Genomic DNA, 16967 nt, shown 5'->3' on the forward strand with positions numbered 1-16967 from the left:
CATAGCCGTGCATACTGATTACCTGATAATGAAACCTCTACCTGGGTGGAGCCCCTCGTCTGATTACTCCTCAAGAGGAGGATTATGTCCGTATGGGGGCTCTCCAATGCTTGAAGATGACCAAACTTTAATGCCACATCCATATGTAACTAGTGTTTCCTCTGAATAGGTTTTTGATCAATATAACTTTTCTGGGTTTGATATACTATACAAAGAGAGGTTTTTGAAATAGATGAGCTGAGCAACTGCATGTTAAACATTGTTGAAAATGCTAATTTTGGGGGTGAGTATAATTCTTGTCCAAGTTTGGCTAGCTTGGAAGACCAATAAGAGCACAAGGATTTGTTGCATACTATACTTGCATGAAAAACTGACAACTGTGTTGATTCTAATCTTGATGGGAGTTATAACATCAAGCAGCAAAGTTACTTTAACTCATTTGGCAATTTTGAATCCTTAAAACAAAATTCTGTGATGACAGAATAAAAACAGAGCATTATTTTTGTAATTTTAGAGAAAAAGTGAAATAAAAAACAATCCAAAAATCCCTTAGCTGTCATGTAATCCCAATTAGAAGCAGCTAACAATGAAATAATACATTGCATAAGAATGAAGTCAATCTTCACGCCATTGATGCCTACACTTTTCATTCAAGCACCAGTAAAATATAGTTGCGGGCTCATCAGCTGATCGAATCTGCATTTCTGTGTAGGCAGCTTTATCATGACTGCAATTTGGGCATCGAACTACAAGAAAAAGGAAGAAGTGAGAAAAGGAAATGGTGATCAAGAAAGAACAAAGCAAAAAATAAAAAAAAAAAATCTAGCATAATTCATCATCATCGCTTAAAAATACTTACTATATTGTAGAGAAACAAGAACCACAACCACCAAACCTTTTTCCGGCTAGATGGTGTCAGCAACATAAATTATGTAATGCCATAAAACTATGTCATGCATTAAGCCTAAAGATAGAAAAACATTCACCTTTAAAGCTCTCTTAATGGTTTGACTTAAAGTTTTAATTGGATTCCCTCAAGCTCTAGCTATAGAACTATCTTCCATCTGGTCAACCCTCCTAATTGGTACTTCTATCGATCTTCTCATTTTCCTATACTATATAAAGAGAAATAAGCTATTTTTAGTGGGAGAGTTGCTAATCACTACTGTCATATAATATGCTAGTCTCTAACTCATGACCATTTCCCTAAAAATATTCAGTTTCCTCTTAATTAAAGTATCCAAATTTTGACATGTATTGGCAGCAGGGGTAATGTACCTTCGGTTGTGGGGGCATTCTTCATGTCATCATAAGAGATAACAGGATCAATCTCTTTTCTGACCAAGCGCTGCTTTCTCTTAATCTTAACCTGAAAATTGAAAATACAAAATTGATAAGAAAGCAAAGATATAAAAGAAAAGATGAGTGGAATCGTATTCCTACCCCTTTCTCGATGTAGCAAACGTAGGGGCAAGTTTGACAAAAAAGTCTTGAGTTGTGACCCATATTGGGCAGTTCAAATTTCAGCATGTTACTGCACGACGGGCAAAACTCCATCTTCTATCAAATATTACCGAGTACCGCGATTGCAGCCAGGAGAAGGATCAATTGGAGGAGGGATAATCGAACCAACCACACCTGCGCAGCGCAAGAATAGGATTGTAGGTAGGGTTTTTATACCATCATCAACAAATGCCTATTTGGGCCTTTTATTTAACTTCCTTCTGGCCTTTTAATTCGTGCCCTACTGCCCTTGATTATATTAAAAAAAATACCAATTGCTAAGTGTAATGGATTAAACTTAGGTCCCTTCAAAAAATAAAAACAACATATTAAAACCCTAATGCACCTTAGACAACACCCTTTTCCTCTTGTAACCAAAAAACTTGGGTACCGATTTTTCGGTGTTGTTTGTGTTGTTGGCCAATAAAAAACTCAGTTAACCACCAACTTAATATCTTATTATTCCCGAACTGCTGTTTTTTAGGTCGTGTGTCGTATTCTAATTGAGAAAAGTGAAAACAGTATACATAAATGATAAAACTGTACATGAATTTTGTCAATGTGTAGTTTTAAAATAGTTTAATCAGGAAAGTGTTTTTAGTGCTATGAAGTATTGCTTTCATTATGATATGATTACTTGTATTTGTAGGTTTGAGCTCACAATTTAATCTAACCTCTATTGACAAAAAATGGTTTGAAAGACACACACTTCGCATGAATGCTTAAGGTTTGGAGTCTTGCAGGGGGAAAGATGGCAAGATGGACTCAAAGTAGCGATCGCAAGCCCAAAATGCTGATTCTCAAAGTTGACCTATATGTGTAGAGCGATCTCACACTCAGACGACCTCATATTTTAGGGGCGATCTAATGCATTAAGTGTTTAGATATTTTATTATTATGTAGGGTTAGGGCTTTCACTTTATATATGACCGAATTGTCATTGTAGCAACGTATTAAACAAGAAGAACTGAACATGCACAAACAAAAACAAAACAGAAACATAAGCATCATTATTTAGACTCATTAACCAGCACCTCAATTAGATCATTAAAAGGGAATGCAAAAATGGTTAAAGGATCAAATTCATATCCATAAGGGAACTCCATATGCATACCGAAGGTTTATCCATAAATACTTTTTTCATTTGTCCAGGGAAATGGGAAATTACCTACAACAGACAGTATCCACTTCACCTCCTTAAACTACCCAAAACTTCAAGAATGATCACCAAAGGCTTTGATTGCAAGTTGAGTTTCGGGGGGAGGGAAGGGAAAGAGGAGGCTTATGAGAAGCCCTCTCCTTGTTTAGGAGTTTTTTAGGAGAAAAAGGTTTGGGGAATTTTTGAAAACCCTCCAAGACCCTGCTTTAGTTATTTTGGGAAGTTCCCCCAAATTGGGGTGTTTAGTGGAATTTTAAACTTCCAACGAAGGGGAGTGCTTACCCCCCCCCCCCCCCCCCCCCCTTCTAAAACTCTCAAACATAGCCTAACACTCCGAGAGAGTGACTTCCACATATTTGTGGGATGGTCATCAACCGAAACAAGAACCTGTATTTCTTACAACCAAACTCTATTTTGAGAATCTTTGAAAGCTCTGGAAGCTGATATTCAGTATGCCAATACCCTGTATACTATGAAGCACGGATACTTCTCATAGAAGACGTGTCCCCATGTCGGATACTGACACGACACCGACACTCGTACGATACCCGTACGACACGTATCCGACACTTTTTTGTGGTGTCCGAGCAAAACGTTTTTTTTCTTCGGCTCGGACACTTCAAGCTGACACCTCTTGTTGGCTAGACATCTATGGGACACTCATATTACTATTATAAAATACATTTTACATTTAGACATAGTGCTTACTTTGTAAAATAAGTCTTACTTTTTTGTAATAAGTTCATTAGTATAGAGCATAGGATGTTGTTTTATGTTTTCTTTATAAATACACCCTAATTTGTCTTGATTTGAGAATGTGTGTATATTATATATATATATATATATATATATATATATTATATATATATATACGCCGTGTCCCCGTATCCTGCTTTTTGAATGTTAGCCGTGTCGCAGTGTCCGTATCGTGTCCGTGTCCGTGTCTGTGTCCGTATCCGAATCCGTGCTTCATAGCCTGTATATCTCTCTTTCCATGTCCTTTATTTTCCTGGTTAGTTGTTGAATAAGAAATTGAGAATTTAGCTTCAGATGCATACAACTCTTAGTTAGTTCTTCATATCCCAGATTCAAAATTGAGTCTTGTTTTGGAAGAATTTGAGGGTCTGTTATGCTCTTGAAGTTTAAAACATGATGCCTTACTTGCAAAGGATTTCTCATCACTTGGATTTTTTTAAATTGAATCTTTGTCCATCGTACCCTTTTTTTGTTTAATCTATTTAGAGACGGTTTTCAGCTTGTGTAATCAAGTTCTGTTAACATGTGGTATATTCTTTGTCCTTAACATGCGTTACAAACATCGCACACATTAGTAGAGCACCACAGAATTATCTGTCTATAACTTATTCTCTTCATTTGTCCTTTCCAAAATTTCCCCTTTTTGTACTAACCTAATAACTACTGTTTTTTTTAGATAATTTCAAACTATTTTCATCCGCATTCATGCAAACCTAGTGTAAGTTTGGTTGTATGTCTTGGAGACCTAAACTCGATTCTACTATTGGAGAAGCTAAGGGAAGTAACTTCTCTTCACCATGACTTTTCCTTCACCATAATTTCCGAACGAGTTTCCAAACATTCTGTTGTACAAATGGGAATACTACTACATCGATTTTATGAAAGGAAAGCAAGCATTAGAGTTGAATCAATGTGGTAAAGATGAATGTCTACCTATACAGCTTTCTTCCTATTGCTCTTCGCGTGCAACTAGCTCTATTTGATTAATTTCTCTATTGGATTCAGGGTTGGGATTGACAGGGACGGTGGTGCGAATTGGATTCGCGGAGTGCTGGAGAGCAACAAGGAAGAGTGAGTGTGAGCCATGATGACCCACAGGGTTGTTGTACAAATGGGAATACTACTACATCGATTTTATGAAAGGAAAGCAAGCATTAGAGTTGAATCAATGTGGTAAAGATGAATGTCTACCTATACAGCTTTCTTCCTATTGCTCTTCCCTACTTTGCACATAATTTGGGAAACCTCTTAGGTCTTAGCCTTGTCACCCATGACCAGTCCAAAAAAACATGAAACACCAAATCTAAAGCATAAAGGCCAAATGTGTCTTCTCCAATCTCTTGCCATGATACGTTTTGCTCGCCTTCCTAAAGTAGCAACGTGAAGTGTATTTAGTGCAGTATTTCAATGGACCGCTCTAACCATCTAACCTCATATTTACAGATAAGAATACTTAAGAACATAGGAAATAAGAAATGAAAGAGAAATAAGTCTAACACTCATTTGGTTAATAGAAGATTAAGGAAAACCAAATTTTCACCAAAAATAATAAGAAAGAAATGAATCATTTGTCATTGTTACCCTTATTCTCTTCCTAAACATTAAATCTAGAGGCTAAAGTCGACTCCTTATCCAAATTTAATTAATTTCTCTATTTGTTTAAAGAAGCAAAGAGAAATTTTGATATCTTTTGTTTTCTTATTTGTACCTATCTAAACAATTTATAATCTTTATCTAATCCTTCTCTTGCAACTCATTTCTTTCTTTCAGTTTCTTCACTTCCTATCTCTTTTGATATTCGAATATAGTGTTAAAGTACATACATATTTGATCCCGGTTTTAAAACGAGCAGTTTAGAGTATTTTACAGGTTTGAAAATAATGTGGGTGTGTTGAAATCTTGGAGATCTTTCTCTGCTTTTTCATTCATAATAGTGCCTGCAAGGATAACGAATTTAACTTCAACCTTTGATTAGCATCAGCTATTCATTATATGATTAAAACTACTAGCCAACCAATTACACAGTTTTCATTAACTTCTTCAGGGTCTATGAACAGTGAGCCTCAACCAATTACACAGTTTTCATTAACTTCTTCAGGGTCTATGAACAGTGAGCCTTGCAAACTCAAAAAAAACTACAGAAACACAAGATCAAAGTGTGTGTTTGGATAAATGTTCTCAGAATTGATTTTAGATACATTTGATTTTGATAAAATTGATTATAATAAAAGTGAGTTAAGACAAGTTGATGGCGGTGGAATCGTCGGCAATATTATTAGAAACTAATGCAGGATTAGAAACTTGTATGTACTTTGTATGGAAAAGAAAGGTTTGCAGAAACCAATGCCATCTAAAACCACAAAAGACACATAAAACGTCGTGTGAAAATATTAGTGTGAAATCGAGGCAAATAGTGCATTGTATGCATCCCCAAACTTGCGCTGCCCATGTGCTCATAGGACCTTTTCTTGCTTATTTTACAAGAAGCTGCAATTTGTTGTGTGTGGTAACAGAAATGTAGAAACTACATTGTGATATTATTGATACTGTGAACAAGATACAATGCTGCCTAATATAGTTGCAGCTTGGATACAAAGTGAATGAACCTAGCCAATCTAATGTATCTAATTCCTAACTAACTTCAACAAGTATAACAGAAGTATAACTAACAAAACTACTACTACTAAGCTTGACTCTTACTCACTAAGCTTGAGTCAAGCGGAGGTGTTTTTATCTCTAACACCCCCCCTCAAGCTGGAATGTACAGCATACATTCCAAGCTTGGACAAGAGAAAATTTGTAGCTGGAAGGTGGTGTCCTTGGATGCTCTCAATTGCTTACTACAGCATGCTCAAGAACATCGTACACAATCCAGCTCTAGCTGTGCAGTACAGAGGTCCTGCTCAAAGTGGTTCACCCATTTCAATTCTAACGGTCTCCAGGACAATGTTCCCATATCATGAAATTTGCCAAGAAAATCTTGGAAGATGTTGGAATGGCTGCACAAGAGGAAGAACAGATGTAATCCTTGAGATGAGTTGGTTGATGTCTAATTCTAGTGGAGTTTCTTCTTGTTGCCGCAGCATCTGAAGCAAAATCAGTAGCATCTGAAGCAAAATCTGTTCTTCTTGTTGCTGCAGCATCTGAAGCAAAATCAGCAGCATCTGAAGCAAGATCTGTTCTTTTTGCATCTGAAGCAAAATCAGTAACATCTGAAGCGTGGTATCAATAAAGTAGCACGGACTTCCCAAGGTGAGATCTAGAAAGTTCAACAAAGTTCAAGATGTAAACTCTTCCAAGAGGATTGGAACTGCAACATGGTGAAACAAATTTGAATGACACAGTAACATCATTTCTCCTTGCATATCCTGTCAGTAGAGACTCTATGGAATGCATTGCAACATCATACCAATGCCACCAATTGCAGAGGCAAAACCCAAAACTACACCAAAGGTAAGCATAAAAGCACCAAATACAAAGGGAAGAAATCACCCTGTGGAAAACTTGTGATGGATATTATTCAAGCAAGAGATGCAAATCTATATCAGAAGCGGCTTGCATGTTGTGCAAGTCCAGAACTGAAACAGAAACCAGAAAAAAAATCTGCAGTGCATTGCCGCATACACATGGCGTCCATGGCTGAATTCCATGAACAAAGAAGCAGAGATACAACAAAATCACCAAGTACATAGGCATTGGTGCAAGAATCAAACCGAAATCAACAAGCAAATCACACGTACATAGGCAGCGGTGTGAATGAAACCAATTGCAGTGACGAACAAACGAGGATCGACGACTGCATAAAAGCTCTACCACGGGTGACGTAGAGAGAACAAACCAGGAAACAACAATCGGGACCAAAATCTGAAGCAATCGAAGCCAGAAAACTGAAGCAATCGAAGCCAGATTCAATCAATTGAAGCCAACAACTGCAAATTAAGAGGATGCAGATTCCTCATCACCAACAAACTGTACGAGTTCTGTGAAATACGCAACAAGACCAACACAGAAATCCGAAATCGCGAGGCAAAAACGATGCAAAATCGCGATGCAGGAAAATAGAAATCAGTAAATCACGAACTAATAAGAACCTGAAATCGCGAACCTGAACCAACGGTTACAACAAAACCGAATCTGAAACTGGCAGAAACGAGATTGAAGAAGATGAGCTTCGATGAAGAGAAGCCGGAATCAAACAACGTGAATCCTAGACCAAACCACGAATCAGAATGCGTAACAGAGACAGTCAGAAAAGATGCGAAATCGCGAACAAATCGCAATTCAGATGCAAGTCGTGAATCAGACACGTGAGGCTGAGAAGATGCGAAATCCATATGCACTGAGAACAAGATCGAAACTGAAGAAGATCTCAAATCACGAACCAAAATGCAAATCACAAAACGCTCATGAAACCAGAAATCATAACCCGAAGTAGAAGCTGATCCTGAATCAGACACAAAAAACGCAATCGAAGATGAAGCACAAAACGTCAATCAGAGACCCGTCGAATCTGAAGCGAAAATCGCAAGCGGTTGCTGAAACAGACACTCGAATGAAGCAAAGCTTCGCTGAACAACGATCCAGAAATCACCGAATGATCGCCATTGGAAGACGATCCAGAAAAGAAGAATGCAGAAACGATGCAAAATCACAGTGCGGAAAGCATGACAGAATCCCCACATGGGGCTCTGATACCATAACAGAAATGTAGAAACTACATTGTGATATTATTGATACTGTGAACAAGATACAATGCTGCTTAATATAGTTGCAGCTTGGATACAAAGTGAATGAACCTAGACAATCTAATGTATCTAATTCCTAACTAACTTCAACAAGTATAACAGTAGTATAACTAACAAAACTACTACTACTAAGCTTGACTCTTACTCACTAAGCTTGAGTCAAGCGGAGGTGTTTTTATCTCTAACATGTGGATATTCCTGGAGTGGCTGTTAAGGATGAGATGAAGGCCAAATATATGTATCTCATGTTAAATGAGTCCATGGTTAGTGGATGTTTGAAAACTCTTTTATAATTAATTTCTAAAGACCTAATCAATTCTGATGAGAAGTTTCTGTGAATGGTTCTTACATGTCAATACTAATTCTGATAAAAAAAAAAGTTAATCCAAGTATGAATCATTTGAAAACTCAGGTTAGCTATGAGGAAAGGAAATTCCCCTAGTCCTATGTGTTAAAGTAAAGCTATTACCTCCTTCATCAGCAGTTGTATATGTTGTTTGCCTTGTTAAGGGAGAAAAAAAGGGAATGAAAGAAGAGTGAAAACTTTATGATTTTTTAGTGAATACAAAGAACTAAAATAAAATAATAAAAAAAGTAATGATTGTTGAACACCATAAATCTGTGATATTCAATCGACATACGTGTTTAGCGGCAGTATTCCGCTGAACACAGAGTGTAAATAAAACACAACACACATTTCTCGACGGTTGAAAATCCCCCACTAAACATGTTTTATGTTTTTTTCCCACTTCACGTTATCACTAAAGTGGATGTCAATTGAGTGTCACGAATTTCTGAATGAATCATTTGAAAACTCAGAATTATTGATGAGGAAAGGAAATTCCCCTAGTCCTATGTGTTAAAATAAAGCTATGAACTCATTCATCAGCAGTTGTATATGTTCTTTGCCTTGTTAAGAGAGAGAAAAACAAAATGAAAAAAGAGTGAAAACTTCATGCCTGAAAAAAAAAGTAATGATTGTTAACCACCATAAATCCGCGATATTCAATCGAGACACGTGTTTAACAATATTTTTTTTTTCACTTCACGGTATCACTAAAGTGTATGTCAATTGAATGTCACGAATTCCTGATTTCTACCCGCCCTAAGAAAAATTGCTAATAAGAGCTCAAACAACATAACAACAAGGTGAAGTGCTAAACTGCTAATGCACTTGGGTTGGGCCACCATGATCCGAATTCCATCCAATGGATGCGAACTTGTGGGAGCTTTAAACCTTGGTTATGGTGTATACAACAAGAAAAACACCGAATCTTATGACTCGGGTCTCAAAGGAAGTTACTCTTTCACTCACAAGGTAAGAATGCAAGCATTGCGTTTTCCTTTCTTCGGTTATCATCTTACTTCTCATCTTGACTTTTCAGCTCAGTAATTCTTCTGCATAATCTACATAGAAATTCTAGTTACACGCCCTCTTAACATTATTTTTTCAACACACTATTTCTGGTTATTTATAATTAATGTGAGTTTCATTATATTATAACCGTAGACTTATTGCTAATTGATAGATCACCTCCTAATTTTATATGAATCTTATTACTGATAAGAAACGGTGTGGATGAACAAAAAATTGCTTAGCACTCTCCTGTAATTTATATATATCCCTACGCTCGTGGACTTGTGGTAGAAAGCAAGTCCTTATAAATTATAATACAATAACGTATCATCCATCATTTAACAATACCACACACAACTCAAAAAAAGATATGCCCGTCAAAAAGCATCAAGGAACATGCAGGGGTCAATAACTTGCATTGATTGCGGGGAAAAAATCAGGAAGAAACAAAATTAGCATGGAATGATCACTTGATTCATTTAAATGACAAAGATGAGACCAATTAACCATGACATTCAAAACTAGGATGAACACAACTCAAAGCAAGACTTGAAAGAAAGTAATGTAAGTCCACTTATGATGTTTTTGAGTAAATAGCCTAATTAAGTGTTTACGATAATAAATGTGTATTAAGTAAACAGTTAATTCATGAGCTAATTTGATAGGTTGATTGAAATAAACTCAAAATAACTTATAATTAGTGTAAACACTTATTCTAGCTACCATGAACCGCTTATGAAAATAAATAGGCTTAACACAACTTATAGGTAGGTATGTCAAGAATTATTTTCAGAACTTTCCCCAAACACTTGCGAAACAGCGAAAGCACTAATGTTATAAGGTTTAATAAGCTCTTTCAAATGTGACCTCATTCATTGATTCCATCCCCAGACTGGCCAGACATAGGAATCTGATCAGGCGAGTCATGAAGAAAACTCAGGCTTTCGCTGAGTGCATCTCGGTTGGATGAAGAGGGAAGGGTGGTTTGATTGCTTCACATTAATAGGAATTCATAAATTTTGAAGCAAACAAACTTTTTATTGCACTCTGTATCTTCACTCTAGTCCTCTTATTGCTAATACAAAAGACATACAAACACTCATCTCCCCGGTGTTAACTATCACTGAGATAAGGAGATCCAGCACTAGATATGTGTTCTCATACAAAACTCAATATTGTAAAGGTAAAAATACACTAGCACAACATATAGATTAACCACCTTACATGGAGGATCTACAGCTTGGAGGCTGCACCTTTGTCCAAGAACCATTTCAACTCCCCTTCAGGTGAAACCAATGCAGCAGGAAGCTTATTAGAGTTTTGCGATCCGCCACGCAGTACAGAGTGAACTGCATCTGCTTTACCAGAACCAGTCACCACAAGTGCAGCATAAGCAGAGGAATTGATCACCGGAAAGGTAAAAGTTATTCTCTCTGGTGGTGGTTTTGGCGAGTCCTTGATGAAGGCAACCCATCTTTTATTCTCCTCCACAAGAGGATGCCCTGGGAACAAAGAAGCAACGTGCCCATCAGGGCCCATGCCCAGCAGCATGAGATCAAATTTCGGAAATCCGCTGACTGATGAAGTTATCACATTGCTCTTGACCAAGTGTCTGAGACATGTCTCATAATCATCAGCTGCTCCCTCAGCTGACAGGGCATCATTAATTGCATAAACATTACCGGGTGGAATCGGAACCTGTCAAAGAACCGTGATGAAAGTGCCAACATGTTAGATTGAGATAAAATCATCTCATCCAAACAGAAGACTAGGGAGGTACACTTGTCATCCAATCATTAAAAAGAAGACTCAGACATGAATGAAATATAGCATATAACTTGAAACCGATAGCGATTCTTTTTTTTTTCATGTGGCATCAATTTATAGGAATGAACAATACATTTAACAAGCTTCTCAACGTAATACCATCCTATCCAACAAGGGGACTCATTTGCCTGACCATTGTTACAGTGTAGACTAGAAGTCTCTGAAATGTTTGTACTTGTGCATTCACTTCACCACTTAAAATACGTTTTATATGTATTTTAGTTTCCAAGGATATCATGACATCCTTCAGGTTTGGTACTAATCACTTCAAATATGGAAATATAAGGATAGACCACCCCAACAAGTGGAGTAACCGATGCTCCAACCCTTGTCCTTGGAAGGGATATCACTGCCCCCAACATCTTGCAGTTAGCCTGAATGAAAACATGCCCATATACCACAATATTGATGTCTTTTTAGTCAATTGTTCCTAACATATACTTTTTCTTAAGCAATTGTAGTTCTGCTGTAAGTTGTAGATTTTTAATTAAGTTTTATGCTAATTTCATGAAATTTAAGGTTGGTAGTCCATATTCTGACTTAAATTTCATTGAAGAGGCAATATAATTGATGAAAGGAGCGAGGAAGGCAGTGAAGCTAGTTTGATAATAAGAAACAAGCAAATTTTCTCCGAGTCTTTGTATACCCAGTGCTTGAGCATTAAGAATCCAATGCTATATCAATGGCCGAAAAAATTGAGTTTTGCTTTGCAGTGCTTAAGGGCCATCAGTAAAATCTCACTTAATGGAATTGTAGCTTTAAATAGAAGAAGGAAAGGATCTGAAAGTACACTTTGCCGTTTGCATACATAAGGCAATTGAAGTACACCTTCTGGGCGACCAACCAACATCTCTTCCCTCCTTCATCAGTGATCCACTCTTCTCCATCAACCAACATCTCTTCCTTCATTCATCAATGGTGTTCCTCTCTTAATCTTTTTTTGCTTTGCATTAGTTTACAACTAAATTCCCAGTTAGTGTTGTAGTTCACTTTGGATTATGTAAAGAATGCTCGACTTTCCAATCTAATCTCCTTTTCCCAAGATTTGAGGACTGTTTGCACTTTGCTTAATTAATGCTTCTTTGGTGTATCTAGCCAAGGATTGAAAATGGGTTTACAAATGAATAGAAAAATTCTGCCATGAGCTAGATCTAAGGTTTACTACTATTAATATGTTAAGGAATTGATTTAGTAATTTGATGTGCTTTTGCTGAAACCCTATTGTTTTGAATTTTGATCATTCCTTTGTTCTCATCAAAAGTTACTAAGGAATTAGGGACTTCATTTGATTAATAGATGATTAACTAACCAAGGAACTCGTAGTTAATTCATATAGAGGATTTAACCTTTAAATCTGGTATTAGACATTTGAATGGAATTTAGCTAGGTTCTGTATGAAGGATCAGATGCAATCAGTACCCTAACAACTTTCTCATGAACTACTAGTATTAATTGCTCCGTTTTATTTTCAGTATAACTAAATATACCATTTTCTAATTGAGCTATAGTTGTTTTTTTCATTTGATCTACATTTAGTTCCATCTATCTGGTTTTAATTTAGTGAAATAGGGACTGGTGGCTTTCATCCACGCGATAACAATACTCATCCTTTCTCTTTAAACATGTCAAACAATACCCATCTTACACACATAATGAACAGAAATCTAGTGGCTGTTTTTGCACAATCCTCCTATAAATTTCTCAACTTCTGACAACAACACATAATGAACAGAAAATAAATTTTCAACAATTGGAAGACAATGTTCAAGCAAAATAAACAATTATATGATCCAACACCAAAAACAAAAGTCATGGACAACAAAACATAACATACACACCTTGGAGAGAAACCCATCAAAAGCAAGCTTGTAGTTACTATCTTCATGAGTCTTAGGCACAACCCTCTCATCCAACCAAAACACATGCCATTTAGACCATTCAAGAGAATCAACATAAGGAGCCTCAAGCAATTTCCTGAAAACCCAACAACAAAAAACCCATTTTTTTCAGCTCAATTGATCATCATCATCATCATCATCATCATTATTCAGTTTCAACAACAAAAAAGGAACCTTCATATGAAACTCACCGGAGATAGCTGATCAAAGACCCACCAGACAAACAAACAGTGAAAGCCCCTCTTTCAGCAGTGAACTTATTGGAAAGATCGGCGACGTATTTGGCCAGAGACGCCGCGAGCTCCTCCTTCTCGAAAACCTCAACCGCTGCCGCCATTGAAGCTTTCTGAGCTTGGCAAACGAGCTTGTTGATGCTGGGTTTGGAAGTGAGGCCTATGAATCTGAAGGGGTGAGGGGTGGAGAATCGAGAGGAGGGTGGATTCAGGGTTGGGATTGACAGGGACGGTGGTGCGAATTGGATTCGCGGAGTGCTGGAGAGCAACAAGGAAGAGTGAGTGTGAGCCATGATGACCCACAGGGTTGTTGTACAAATGGGAATACTACTACATCGATTTTATGAAAGGAAAGCAAGCATTAGAGTTGAATCAATGTGGTAAAGATGAATGTCTACCTATACAGCTTTCTTCCTATTGCTCTTCGCGTGCAACTAGCTCTATTTTTCTATTCCCTACTCTAAAAACAACAATCCTCTAAATCCATTCACCTAGATAAACCGAAGGAGAAAACGCTGAAAATTAGGGAATCCATGCCCATACCTAATTTACATTTTCCCCAAACAGATTTCACCAATACAGTCAATCCAAACTTGAAGAAGGAACAAAATGCAAGCATCAAAACCTAAAACTAATAAACACCATTTTCAATCCTTATATTCCATCAACATTCTTAATACACAAAAAGAAAATTAAAAATCGATCAAAACAGAATTTGCAGAGAAATTGAAACCCTTATCAAAATTGAACCCCAATTCAGCGCTTGAAAACCTAATTCGAAGAAACGAATGATGAAATAGGTTAGAGGAAGAGGGAAAACCTTGGTGTCCAGAAGCAGCAGAGATTCAGAGAGAGGTTGGTGTGGCGTCGCGCGTGAAAGGAAGAGAGGAACGCTGCAGAGATCGAAACGACAGCGTTTTGGGTTGATGATCAAGGGAGAGAATAAGGAAGAAGAAATGCACTGTGCAATAACACAAGTTTATATAGGAAGGGAAAATTCCACAGAGAATCAATGTTCATTTCCAATAATAAATTAAGGTTATGGAATAATTCTAGCATTATGTGCACTAAATCAAAAAAGTTGAGATTCATTATATATGTTTAAGTTTAAGTTATTTTAAACTTATTTTCATAAGTTGTTTAGATTATCTTATGAATAAGAGTTGAAGAGTTTATGCTTAGTTATAACTTATTTTTAACTGATTTCAATAACTTTATCAAATTAATTTATAAATAAACATTTATGCGATACGCGCTTATTTTTATAAGTGCTTAATTAAGTTGTTTAGTCTTGCTTATCAAAAAAAAAGTTGTTTAGTCTTATGTTCACTTGCATCTTGTTTTGAAATTAGACTTACAGCTTATTCATGTTACATAAAAGGAAGAAATGATCAAGTCAAAACATGTTGGAATTTGGATTCTAAACCTAATTGTCTTTTTAGCATAGTGAACATCATTAATAACAATTTTTTTTTTCTTTTTTATAGTAAGGAGAATATGACCCTTACCCTAAATCCTCATAAGGTTTGGGCCTTAACAAATGCTGCCCAAGCCTATATGAACCACTACAAGTAAGACGTTGTAGCTCGTCCAATGAGGACACTACATGTTGCATGAAGAAATCTCTAGTTGGATGAGGAAGACGTCGGTGGGTGGTCGCTCACATGATGAAGTAATCTCTAAATGCTCCTAAGCTTCACACGATCGCGCCAAGCCTTTCAACGGATCCTCCACCCGCCAGGGCCTAATAGAGGCAACCAAAAGAAGATAATGCCCTACTTTGCACATAATTTGGGAAACCTCTTAGGTCTTAGCCTTGTCACCCCTGACCAGTCCAAAAAAACATGAAACACCAAATCTAAAGCATAAAGGCCAAATGTGTCTTCTCCAATCTCTTGCCATGATACCTTTTGCTCGCCTTCCTAAAGTAGCAACGTGAAGTGTATTTAGTGCAGTATTTCAATGGACTGTTGTCCATCTAACCTCATATTTATAGATAAGAATACTTAAGAACATAGGAAATAAGAAATGAAAGAGAAATAAGTCTAACACTCATTTGGTTAATAGAAGATTAAGGAAAACCAAATTTTCACCAAAAATAATAAGAAAGAAATGAATCATTTGTCATTGTTACCCTTATTCTCTTCCTAAACATTAAATCTAGAGGCTAAAGTCGACTCCTTATCCAAATTTAATTAATTTCTCTATTTGTTTAAAGAAGCAAAGAGAAATTTTGATATCTTTTGTTTTCTTATTTGTACCTATCTAAACAATTTATAATCTTTATCTAATCCTTCTCTTGCAACTCATTTCTTTCTTTCAGTTTCTCCACTTCCTATCTCTTTTGATATTCGAATATAGTGTTAAAGTACATACATATTTGATCCCGGTTTTAAAACGAGCAGTTTAGAGTATTTTACAGGTTTGAAAATAATGTGGGAGTGTTGAAATCTTGGAGATCCTTCTCTGCTTTTTCATTCATAATAGTGCCTGCAAGGATAACGAATTTAACTTCAACCTTTGATTAGCATCAGCTATTCATTATATGATTAAAACTACTAGCCAACCAATTACACAGTTTTCATTAACTTCTTCAGTGTCTATGAACAGTGAGCCTTGCAAACTCAAAAAAAACTACAGAAACACAAGATCAAAGTGTGTGTTTGGATAAATGTTCTCAGAATTGATTTTAGATACATTTGATTTTGATAAAATTGATTATAATAAAAGTGAGTTAAGACAAGTTGATGGCGGAGTAATTTATCTTTAGATACGCTTATGAGAAATCAAGACAAATGATTTATGTATGGTAATGTTGTGATATGAAATTTCACATTTGATTATGTCTAAGGCAGAAGTCCCTCTTTCTAACTCTTCTACATGGTTAATTTTTGGGACTAATATCGATTCTCTAAGTTGATTGGCAAACATCTATATAACCGCCTAAAAGTAATTCTAATCAATGAGAATTAATTTTAAGACTCAAATTTGGAACCAAAAACACCAATATACTCACAGAGTGCAATCTTATAAGAAGCCAAAGAATGTATATGTATACAATAAGCCAAGCCATCTAATTATAGATCGTCTGAAATGCACGGCAGTGTGTTTTTCTTAGCATTGTATTGAAAAACTATGGGTCTAGAATGTAGACCATTCAGCAAAAAGAACGAAAAAACAACAACAACAAAAAACAGAGAAAAAAGAAAAGAAAATGAGTATTATACTGCTGCAAAAGCTAGCTGTACTGGAAAAGGATGAAATGTGATTAGCTAGGTGTGACACATTTATAGTGCTCGTGATTTTATGATATCAAGGCTCATCTCGCTAGGATCTGTTGCTTGCAACTCAACTTGAACGCCATCAAGTTCCCTCTTGAACCTGTCCTTAGAGCTAGCATACACCATCTTGTGTCTCACCTTTGCTATATCAGGAGCCCTAAATATCAGAAAAAACAAGCACATACATGATAGCAAATTAGCAATGTCA

At 36.5% G+C, this 16967-nt stretch overlaps 2 protein-coding genes across 5 annotated transcripts; both read right to left on the reverse strand.

The window, feature by feature from the left end:
- Positions 1-404: 404 nt before the first annotated feature.
- On the reverse strand, positions 405-14432 carry LOC130745609 (DNA-directed RNA polymerase III subunit RPC10-like). The gene is made up of 4 exons (XM_057597962.1): positions 14299-14432; positions 1444-1638; positions 1279-1369; positions 405-746 (listed from the first exon to the last, which is right to left on the reverse strand). The coding sequence occupies exons 2-4, from the start codon at positions 1555-1557 to the stop codon at positions 616-618; spliced, it is 336 nt and encodes a 111-aa protein (XP_057453945.1). The 5' UTR covers positions 1558-1638; positions 14299-14432; the 3' UTR covers positions 405-615.
- LOC130745581 (probable 6-phosphogluconolactonase 4, chloroplastic) lies at positions 10538-14440 on the reverse strand. 4 transcript variants are annotated; one of them, XM_057597941.1, is made up of 4 exons: positions 14299-14440; positions 13437-13736; positions 13186-13321; positions 10538-11218 (listed from the first exon to the last, which is right to left on the reverse strand). In XM_057597941.1, exons 2-4 carry the CDS (start codon positions 13580-13582, stop codon positions 10754-10756), a joined length of 747 nt encoding a protein of 248 aa, XP_057453924.1. In that variant the 5' UTR covers positions 13583-13736; positions 14299-14440; the 3' UTR covers positions 10538-10753. The 4 variants fall into 4 exon arrangements, with proteins under 4 accessions (XP_057453924.1, XP_057453906.1, XP_057453915.1 ...); XM_057597923.1 differs by having other exon boundaries at positions 13437-13808; positions 14299-14439; XM_057597932.1 differs by having other exon boundaries at positions 13437-13805; positions 14299-14438.
- Positions 14441-16967: the final 2527 nt, after the last annotated feature.

This window comes from Lotus japonicus, chromosome 1 (assembly GCF_012489685.1).
Source record: "Lotus japonicus ecotype B-129 chromosome 1, LjGifu_v1.2".
Classification (NCBI taxonomy): Eukaryota; Viridiplantae; Streptophyta; class Magnoliopsida; order Fabales; family Fabaceae; genus Lotus; species Lotus japonicus.

Excerpts from the sequence above, each read along its gene's own strand:
- LOC130745609 (XM_057597962.1), bottom strand. The coding sequence starts at position 1,557 with ATGGAGTTTTGCCCGTCGTGCAGTAACATGCTGAAATTTGAACTGCCC. Across the intron at positions 1,370-1,443 it reads TTTGCTACATCGAGAAAGGG|GTTAAGATTAAGAGAAAGCA; the intron begins GTAGGAATACGA and ends TTCAATTTTCAG. Across the intron at positions 747-1,278 it reads GAATGCCCCCACAACCGAAG|TTCGATGCCCAAATTGCAGT; the intron begins GTACATTACCCC and ends TTTTTCTTGTAG.
- LOC130745581 (XM_057597923.1), bottom strand. The coding sequence starts at position 13,771 with ATGGCTCACACTCACTCTTCCTTGTTGCTCTCCAGCACTCCGCGAATC. Across the intron at positions 13,322-13,436 it reads TCTTTGATCAGCTATCTCCG|GAAATTGCTTGAGGCTCCTT; the intron begins GTGAGTTTCATA and ends TTGGGTTTTCAG. Across the intron at positions 11,219-13,185 it reads TTGATGGGTTTCTCTCCAAG|GTTCCGATTCCACCCGGTAA; the intron begins GTGTGTATGTTA and ends GTTCTTTGACAG.